The sequence below is a fragment of the Hypomesus transpacificus genome, unplaced genomic scaffold (assembly GCF_021917145.1).
Source record: "Hypomesus transpacificus isolate Combined female unplaced genomic scaffold, fHypTra1 scaffold_27, whole genome shotgun sequence".
Lineage (NCBI taxonomy): Eukaryota > Metazoa > Chordata > Actinopteri > Osmeriformes > Osmeridae > Hypomesus > Hypomesus transpacificus.
Window position 1 is genome coordinate 1,616,790 of NW_025813796.1, and position 10,911 is coordinate 1,627,700.

The 10,911-nt window shown below is 39.0% G+C and overlaps 1 protein-coding gene across 2 annotated transcripts; it reads right to left on the reverse strand.

Annotated features, from left to right (window-relative positions):
• Window positions 1–3,319: 3,319 nt before the first annotated feature.
• LOC124463137 (axoneme-associated protein mst101(2)-like) lies at window positions 3,320–6,349 on the reverse strand. Of its 2 annotated transcripts, none has more exons than XM_047014894.1 (3): window positions 6,224–6,349; window positions 4,423–4,907; window positions 3,320–4,314 (listed from the first exon to the last, which is right to left on the reverse strand). In XM_047014894.1, exons 1-3 carry the CDS (start codon window positions 6,258–6,260, stop codon window positions 3,658–3,660), a joined length of 1,179 nt encoding a protein of 392 aa, XP_046870850.1. In that variant the 5' UTR covers window positions 6,261–6,349; the 3' UTR covers window positions 3,320–3,657. The 2 variants fall into 2 exon arrangements, with proteins under 2 accessions (XP_046870850.1, XP_046870851.1); XM_047014895.1 differs by having other exon boundaries at window positions 4,423–4,888; window positions 6,224–6,312.
• Window positions 6,350–10,911: the final 4,562 nt, after the last annotated feature.

A 10,911-nucleotide genomic window follows, 5' to 3' on the forward strand; every position in this document is an offset into this window, starting at 1 on the left:
GGGGCAAGTTAACAGTTACTTAGTAAGTCTACTGGAGCCTCTACCAAAACGTGTCCCACATTACCTGAAATCACCCTACTCTTTCTCTTGTAACAAGCTAACCACTGACATTGACTAATGCATGCTCATGTTTTGTTAACTGTATATTTATGACTGAATAAAGGCCATTCTTTTTAAAGTGTGATGAAAATGACTGAAAATGATTTTTTTTATTCTCATACGATAATACTCCAATTTAGGTTTATTTGGTGGTCGTCAGGAACCATTATAACAAAACATAGTAAACATCTAAATGCTCTTCCTGTCTCCATTTGGCTATCAAGATTTCAAAAAAGTTACTGCTTTCCTCCTTTGAATTGTGATTCACAGGGTTTGGTCATAAATATGGAGACATTTAAGATGATTGTTAGTCCAAGAAAATCGATGCTGTTAATCAACATTTTAAGTTTTGAAATGGATAGACTTGTTTAATTGACCATGCCACGGCAAACTTCCATTTGCAATACAGTCATATTACTCTTTCATCTTCTCACCAGGTACAAAGAAAACATGATGAAGCTCTCAAGAATCCATCATGACCAACCAATGAGACCTTTGGACACAGCTGTGTTCTGGATCGAGTTTGTGATGCGCAACAAGGGGGCCAAGCACCTAAGGGTTCAAGCACACAACCTGACCTGGTACTACTGTTTAGATATAGCAGCTTTCTTGCTTTCTGTAGTGGGACTCATTCTTGTACTACTGATAAAAAAACGTGTTGTTTCTGCATTCGCAAGTGCTGTGGGAAAGGCAAACCAAGAGTAGAGACAGATTGATGCAGTTTTTAACAGATGCTTTAGAGCTCCTTGGAAAATATAGCTAGATGCATACAAATCTAATTTCACAACCTAAAAGGGTATTGTTGCTCTTGTTGGTTAGTTGTAACTGATTTAAATATTTGTAATCGCTGTGAATTACATTGATGTTGCTTGCTTTCCTCCAGGTACACTAGCACTTTCGAGGATCATGTTGTTTAACTGTAATTTGTTTAACTACATGGTCTTCTGGTTCTAACCATTGGCACTGATTTGCTTTTTCACAATGTATGCTTCATGTTTTGGCTACCCGTGATGTTTGGAGCTAATTTGTTGTTTATGATCATTGACCTATACACTTTTGTAAAGCTCTCTCTTGAAAGACGCTTTGGATAAAAGCATCTGCTAAATGAATGAATGTAAATGTAAAAGCAAAATGCTATTTTTAAAGAATTAAAATAAGTGAATATTATGAAATACAATGTTTTATATGTAAAGTTAATGTTATAGAATCAAAGTGCATCGGCAGGTGTCATTGTTAACACGAGTGAACGTTATAAACAATGAGGTTATTATATATATATCTTTAAGTTCTGAATCAAAAGATGATTGCTTTTGTGACTCCTTTACATTTGCTCAGATCAAAAGGCCAAGGTTCAAATTACGGGGGGGTTTGACCCCCCTAATTAAGACTTTGACCACCCCCCACAAGAGGTCAAAACAACAGGTCGGGGGGGGGGGTCAATGCATTTATATATTGTTCTTACCTGTAATCGTAAATATTACTTTACGCCCTGGAGAAGAAGTTGACCCGCCCCATTACCATTGTATAATTTGCACTCGGCAAAATGCACAGGATACAGCTCTCACCAGTGGCAGAGACTAATTGCTTGATAACAGTTATCAGATAACATAGACATCTGCACACTGACCCAAACTTTTAGACCAAAAGGACATTCTCATAGTTGATAGTGCTTGTTGCCTATTAAAATGTGTAAACAAATGTGTTTTACTGTTCGTTGATTGCAGTGTATTTCTGATTTAACCTACTCCTGTGTGATAAGATAACTATTTGCACTCCAGTTGTACAACATAGCTATAATACAAGGATGATGCTTGTTATTGCTTTTGTACACACAAAACTACTTTGTTATTTGCAGAAGCATTTATCACATGCCCTGGTCTACCTCTGTGTGTGGACCAGTGTTAGTCATGCACAAACATTCAACTGTAACCTGTAAGCCCCATTGTGACATCATCAAACATAGGCAGGAGGAAGAAACAGAAATCCTTCTCACTGAAACTGTCAATCAATGGTCCAATAGTACAATATAATAATTACCAATACTACAAATACCAATCTGTTTTGCCTAAATCTCTCAGCAGTAAACACAGTGAACCAGTCAACCGGTATGATAACAGCTGATAGGAGTCACTATAAGTGTTTAACATTGATGGTTGTGGCGTCAAAATAGCTGATGTGTCTGAAAACCCCCTTGTGACCTTAGAGGGCCCCACCCGTAATCATTTAAATTAAAAGCTAAATACACAATTGATACAGAAAACGCTAGAAATTACAATTTTACTGCCGTGCTGTAACAATAACAGACTTGAGAAGCATGTCGCGAGAATGAAAGAGGAGTGCAAAGAAGCCCATCCAAACATGGACCTCCTGAAGGAGAAAATGAAGAGAACCTTTGCTGAGAGAGTCCGCTTCATTCAAAGCCACTCCACCAGTGACATTCTTCAGGAGTTCCCAGCTTTGCTCATTGCTCCCCTACCTGTTCCTGTTCCATGGAAATCCAGACAGGCTATGTCATTGACAAGGTAAGAGCATCACCTCTTGTTCGGCTCTTGTATAACTGTCGTGTTTTGTTTGTTTTAATGGAAATCTGGAGTGTATTACTCCTTTGGTGTGGTTCATATTGATTGGTGAGTACAGAATTACATCCCACTCCCATTATGCCTGGTGGATTTTGTAGGATTTCTTTTGTTTAAAAGTCTTGCAAATACATTATTTCTCATAGTATAAGAGATGTATTTTTTATTGCATATAATTGGGTGAATAATATAATTTATGTTCAGATAACTTTCCAATCAAATGCACTGACAGTCAGACTGACTAATTCTTTCATTCAGTTCAATAAAACGGAGAGTGAAAACCACAGTGTAAATGTAATGTAATATGTTGTATTCTTTGAGATTTCTATATATTTATTTTTGCAAATTAGAAATGATCAAACCAGAATCATTATAGTTGTATACTTTTCAAAAGTCTGATATGTAAATAAAAACATGCTTTAAAACATCTTTTTCACCATTATTATTGTTTTTATTGTTTCTACTACTACTACTACTACTACTACTACTACTACTACTACTACTACTACAACTACTACTACTACTACTACAACAACAACTACTACTACTACTACTACTACTACTACTACTACTACTACTACTACTACTACTACTACTACTACTAATACTAATACTATTACTACTAATACTACTACTACTACTACTAATACTACTAATGCTACTACTACTACTACTAATACTACTACTATTACTACTACTACTACTACACAACTTCTATAAAGGTTCTTCAAGGTTTTCCACAGTTTCAAATTGAGGAAACCTCCAAAGGTTCATCAAGGATCTTGTTGTTTTGAAAGTTGCTTGTTGAAAGTTGATAAGTGTGCCTGTGATCCAAATGACTGAGCAAAGGTGTAGACGTTTAACTTTCTTGTTTGGAAGGGTCAGCAACACAAAAACCCTTGCTTACATGGTGATGACAGAAAAGAGTGCATCCCTGATGTTTGTCACGGTTGGTGTTACCGTAGATGGAAAGTCTCTCTTATCAGTGGAAATGAAAGGCCCTCTTTATCTTCTCGAAGAAGCCACATTTTGGCAAAGACCTCATTTCCAGTTTTTCTTTTTCCGCCTTTTTCTCTTCCTTTTCTGTCTTCTCAATGTCCTTCCTCTGCTCTTCTGCTAACCTTTGCATCTCTTTCCTTTCTAGATCTTTCATTTTGCATCTCTCATTCTCCAGCTTTCTTTGAATCTCCATGTTTCTTTTTTCTGCCTGCTCCAGCTGCTTCCTCTGCTTCTTCTCCATCTTCTCCTGTACCAGCTTTTCTGCTTTCTTCTGCTTTTCTAGGAACTCCCTCTCTTTCTTTGCTGCTTTCCCCTTCTCAGCCTTTATCTCATTCTCAATTTTCAATATGTCACTGCTGGAACTCTCCTCAACAGATGCCTCCAGAACTTGCATCCTCGCCAGTTCACTCTCTAATCCTTCCTCCTGGTTGGCCAAGGGGTGGGTGTAGATTGGAGTGTCCTTGGGAAGAGGTGTGCAGGTGGGATCCTTGACCCCGTGGGGGTGCCTGGCCTGAGCTTCCAGGGGTTTAGTGGTGGCGAGGCCCAAGAATACTCCATCTTTACCCAGTGGGAGGGGTGTGGGGGTTGGGGAGGCTGGCTGATGGATGGGAGACATTGATGGAACTTTGATATCCGCTGTCTGTGTTGGAGACAAGAAAATTGTTAGCACTGTAATGGAATACCCAACACAAAGGACACTTTTCTGAAGTAAAAAACAAAACAAATGACATGGCTTTAGTCTTCTTACCTCCTCAAGCAGTTCGTCCATCATCTTCAACTCCTCCATGATGGTAAGAGACTTAACCACCTGTGTGTGAGGTGTCTTGGTCTCCTGCAGACCTTCAAGTTTCTTCTTGGAGGAGTTGAGCTCCTGCTCTTTCCGTCTCTGCTCTGATTTCCACAGCTCCCGCTCCTTCTGCATCCACTCTCTCCACCTCTCCTGCCTCTGCATGTCCAGCCTGTCTTCTGCCAGCCTTTTCTCTGCCTCCCTTATCTCTTCCAGCTTCTTTTCAGGCGGCTTCTGTAATATCTTTTTTAGGTCAACCCACCTTTTAATTATACTTATCGTTTCTGCATTCTTTTGTCTTTTCTGCATCTCCCGGAAGCGTCTTTGTTCAGCCAGTACCTGTGGCCCGCTTTTTACCACCGGTGTCCGTTCTTTCTTTTTCTTATCCATCCGCTTCTTTTTTGGGAATCCGCTCATGTTCTCTGTTCTATTGGAAAAGAAAGTGACTGCAGTGCAGTATTGACATTGACTTTTATAGTTATTTTACTCATAATGACCAACACACATGACACATTAGAAATGACACATTGCTTTGTGACATCATAGCTATTGTGACAACATTCTGATTCGCCCGTTGGATATTTCATTCTCCGATGTTATTCTAAGAGGGTGTTTCATGGCAAAAACACGTCACATGTACCCCCCCCCCCCCCCCTCCCTGATGTGATACTAGTAACGGAAGCTCAGCTTCCCCTGCAATAAAAAAAAAAAAGTCCAATATTTACTATTGTGTTAACATTTTAAATGCGTTATCAGTAATCAGTTAAATATATTAACAGGTCGACTGACTGATTTCCTTCTCATACATTCCCGTAGCGTCCCGTTTTTTCAGTGCTTCGAAACTATACGGTCATTGGATGCTGAGATTATGTCCCGCCTCGGACGCTCAGCGTCTCAGGGGGTGAATGGAGGAGTGGGCTGGCCTGGACGCTGGGCTTCCGCGTGATGATTGGAGGGTTTGTGCATCTCCTTTTGATTGACAGTAATTTTGTACTACAAAAAGTCACCGAAGCTATTCAAACTCAGTCCCATCGCTGATTTTGCAGCTGTGGTTGAAAGACAAACTGCAGAAACCTATTTCTTGGTATTTGCTTGGCGAAATTGCCAACCAATTTTCATCATACATTTCATACAATAATACACCACGTTCCTTGTTTCAGTTTAACCTAATTTCCACATTTCCTCCTTGATTAATATTGTTTTGTTACATCGTTCGTTCATTCATTAATTCATTCAGTAGGTTAGGCTTATCGTAGGGGTGAGCTAGTGAACTAGACAAATAAATAAAACATTTTTAGGATGTAGGTATGGCGTGAAATTAGTGCCAGGAGAGCGAGCTCTGTAAAAATGATTTGTAACTTGCAAAAAAGATTTGTGTCTCTGTAGAAAATGATTCGTGTACTCGCAAAAAAAAGTAGGCCGAAAATAAGCTTCCCCTCTTTGAAAGACCAGCAGCCCCACGTACTGTACCTTGCGTGTCTTAGCCTGGTTTAGCCAATGAGCTCTCCACCTTTATTACTCATTTAAAAACGTTTTGATAAATGGAATATGAAAGCATCATAGAATGTAAAGTAACAGCTAGCTGGCGTCAGTTACTTGTAAAATGCAGAGATAACAGTATAATCTCAATTGCACTTAAGTTAACAAATATTTGAGTGTGCTAACATTAGCAATAACGTCAGCTAGTTTGAGGTGTATGCAGGCAAACTTTTAAATTAGCAGCACATTTCTCGTATTTAACCACGATTAAACATGGACGTACCTGAAAGTGAAGCACGGGCACCATCAGTTGATACCATGTGTGGAAGTAGGGTAAGTTCAGGTAATGTGGGACATCAGGTAAAGTGGGACAGTTATGCATTTTGATGATTTAATATGTGCAAAACTGACATCCAATCACCAGAGCTGATCTTGAATAGTCAATCCAACACTTCTAGTCACTATGCAGTGGTTTTCATTTGCCTGACATCATCAGAGTAGGCGTGATCTGGCTTGTCAAGAGGTCTATTAGAAAAAACGCATCGAAAGTTCATCGGGATATGACATTATATTTCTCAATGATAAGGCTGGCAAAGGAATTTAAATGAAGTTACAATGAGTTCTATTGCAGCATATTGAAGGGGTTTAACCACTTATTGAAACACACACAAAAATGTGTAAAATAATGCTTTGTTAGAAGAAAAAAACAATTTAATGGGACCGTCCCACATTATCTGATCATGTGGGACAGCATTTTTCAGGTAAAGTGGGACATCTAGTAATGCTGTGTTTATGCTATAAAAGTAATTTAATTTGACAGTTCTCAAATGTTTAGTACCAATGCGTCATACCGCACTTAAGTTCCCAACTAAATAACCACTTACACTGTCATCGAACCAGCGCTTTCAGAGCTGTAAGCGTGACCGCTAACGTAATGAATCTTGCCACTCCCTTGTACATTACAATATATACACATTGTTGTATATAAACAAATTATTTTTATATTGCAGACTAGGCTGACAGACAATGACTGTCCCACTTTACCAGACAAGCTGTCCCACATTACCTAAAAATGCTGCCTGAGTGAGAGAGGGAATCTTGTTATGTTTGAAAGTGTGTAGCTTCTAAAATGTGTACTCCCATTTCAAACCATTTACATTTAGCAGATGCTCTTATCCAGAGCGACTTACAGTAAGTACAGGGACATTCCCCCCGAGGCAAGTAGGGTGAAGTGCTTTGCCCAAGGACACAATGTCATTGGGCACAGCCGGAAATTGATCTGGCAACCTTCAGTTTACTAGCCCGATTCCCTCACCGTTCAGCCACCTGACTCTGAACAGACACCTGACATCATGACATTTACAGAAACACCACTGGGGCAAGTTAACAGTTACTTAGTAAGTCTACTGGAGCCTCTACCAAAACGTGTCCCAAATTACCTGAAATCACCCTACTCTTTCTCTTGTAACAAGCTAACCACTGACATTGACTAATGCATGCTCATGTTTTGTTAACTGTATATTTATGACTGAATAAAGGCCATTCTTTTTAAAGTGTGATGAAAATGACTGAAAATGATTTTTTTTATTCTCATACGATAATACTCCAATTTAGGTTTATTTGGTGGTCGTCAGGAACCATTATAACAAAACATAGTAAACATCTAAATGCTCTTCCTGTCTCCATTTGGCTATCAAGATTTCAAAAAAGTTACTGCTTTCCTCCTTTGAATTGTGATTCACAGGGTTTGGTCATAAATATGGAGACATTTAAGATGATTGTTAGTCCAAGAAAATCGATGCTGTTAATCAACATTTTAAGTTTTGAAATGGATAGACTTGTTTAATTGACCATGCCACGGCAAACTTCCATTTGCAATACAGTCATATTACTCTTTCATCTTCTCACCAGGTACAAAGAAAACATGATGAAGCTCTCAAGAATCCATCATGACCAACCAATGAGACCTTTGGACACAGCTGTGTTCTGGATCGAGTTTGTGATGCGCAACAAGGGGGCCAAGCACCTAAGGGTTCAAGCACACAACCTGACCTGGTACTACTGTTTAGATATAGCAGCTTTCTTGCTTTCTGTAGTGGGACTCATTCTTGTACTACTGATAAAAAAACGTGTTGTTTCTGCATTCGCAAGTGCTGTGGGAAAGGCAAACCAAGAGTAGAGACAGATTGATGCAGTTTTTAACAGATGCTTTAGAGCTCCTTGGAAAATATAGCTAGATGCATACAAATCTAATTTCACAACCTAAAAGGGTATTGTTGCTCTTGTTGGTTAGTTGTAACTGATTTAAATATTTGTAATCGCTGTGAATTACATTGATGTTGCTTGCTTTCCTCCAGGTACACTAGCACTTTCGAGGATCATGTTGTTTAACTGTAATTTGTTTAACTACATGGTCTTCTGGTTCTAACCATTGGCACTGATTTGCTTTTTCACAATGTATGCTTCATGTTTTGGCTACCCGTGATGTTTGGAGCTAATTTGTTGTTTATGATCATTGACCTATACACTTTTGTAAAGCTCTCTCTTGAAAGACGCTTTGGATAAAAGCATCTGCTAAATGAATGAATGTAAATGTAAAAGCAAAATGCTATTTTTAAAGAATTAAAATAAGTGAATATTATGAAATACAATGTTTTATATGTAAAGTTAATGTTATAGAATCAAAGTGCATCGGCAGGTGTCATTGTTAACACGAGTGAACGTTATAAACAATGAGGTTATTATATATATATCTTTAAGTTCTGAATCAAAAGATGATTGCTTTTGTGACTCCTTTACATTTGCTCAGATCAAAAGGCCAAGGTTCAAATTACGGGGGGGTTTGACCCCCTTAATTAAGACTTTGACCACCCCCCACAAGAGGTCAAAACAACAGGTCGGGGGGGGGGGTCAATGCATTTATATATTGTTCTTACCTGTAATCGTAAATATTACTTTACGCCCTGGAGAAGAAGTTGACCCGCCCCATTACCATTGTATAATTTGCACTCGGCAAAATGCACAGGATACAGCTCTCACCAGTGGCAGAGACTAATTGCTTGATAACAGTTATCAGATAACATAGACATCTGCACACTGACCCAAACTTTTAGACCAAAAGGACATTCTCATAGTTGATAGTGCTTGTTGCCTATTAAAATGTGTAAACAAATGTGTTTTACTGTTCGTTGATTGCAGTGTATTTCTGATTTAACCTACTCCTGTGTGATAAGATAACTATTTGCACTCCAGTTGTACAACATAGCTATAATACAAGGATGATGCTTGTTATTGCTTTTGTACACACAAAACTACTTTGTTATTTGCAGAAGCATTTATCACATGCCCTGGTCTACCTCTGTGTGTGGACCAGTGTTAGTCATGCACAAACATTCAACTGTAACCTGTAAGCCCCATTGTGACATCATCAAACATAGGCAGGAGGAAGAAACAGAAATCCTTCTCACTGAAACTGTCAATCAATGGTCCAATAGTACAATATAATAATTACCAATACTACAAATACCAATCTGTTTTGCCTAAATCTCTCAGCAGTAAACACAGTGAACCAGTCAACCGGTATGATAACAGCTGATAGGAGTCACTATAAGTGTTTAACATTGATGGTTGTGGCGTCAAAATAGCTGATGTGTCTGAAAACCCCCTTGTGACCTTAGAGGGCCCCACCCGTAATCATTTAAATTAAAAGCTAAATACACAAATACACAATTGATACAGAAAACGCTAGAAATTACAATTTTACTGCCGTGCTGTAACAAGAACAGACTTGAGAAGCATGTCGCGAGAATGAAAGAGGAGTGCAAAGAAGCCCATCCAAACATGGACCTCCTGAAGGAGAAAATGAAGAGGACCTTTGCTGAGAGAGTCCGCTTCATTCAAAGCCACTCCACCAGTGACATTCTTCAGGAGTTCCCAGCTTTACAGCATATCAGCCATTGTGAGTTCCAACCCTGCATGGAGTTAATGTACAACTTAATGTAGACTTAATGTACAATTTGTATTAAAATTTGTCTTCCAAACACATTTTTAATGTATATAAAGACTCTTCTAGATTGTTGCTCAAATTGAGCACATCTATAACATTGATGTGGGTAAGAGGTTGCTGGAAGGCTTTGGGGAAGCAGCAAACAACATTGTTGCAGAAGCCAAACGGAGCAGCCAGGGCAAGGAGATCCTACTGCAGTATCAGAGAGCACTCAGTCAGGAGTGTGAGGAGACACACAAAGCTATTTAGAACGTTTTGTGATGTTCTTCAAATTCACTATGCCATATTTGCTATAAAAACGGATCAAGTTGTGTTTTTTCCTTCGAGGACACACCGTCTGTGCTGCAATACTCTTGCTCCCCTACCTGTTCCATGGAAATCCAGACAGGCTATGTCATTGACAAGGTAAGAGCATCACCAGTCATCCATAGTCATTCATAGGTAGGGCTCTTGTATGCCTGTCGTGTTTTGTTTGTTTTAATGGAAATCTGGAGTGTATTACTCCTTTGGTGTGGTTCATATTGATGGGTGAGAACAGAATTACATCCCACTCCCATTATGCCTGGTGGATTTTGTGGGATTTTCTTATGCTTAAAAGTCTTGCAAATACATTATTTCTCATAGTATAAGAAGATTATATTGCATATAATTGGGTGAATAATATAATTTATGTTCAGATAACTCTCCAATCAGATGCACTGACAGTCAGACTGATTTACTCTTTAATTCAGTTCAATAAAACGGAGAGTGCTTGAAAACCAGTGTAAATGTCATGTATTCATGTAAGATACTGTATTTGTTGTGGGCTTTTCATATATGACATAGGCTCCTACCCCTGTGCTGCTCGTGAGTGGGAACCCCTTTCACCCCTTGTGAAATTTGTCTTCACGTGGATGGAAAGGACATTGCGAAGGTAGAGGACATCTCAGTGGGAGTTGGTGCCCTACTGGGGATCTATTTCATCT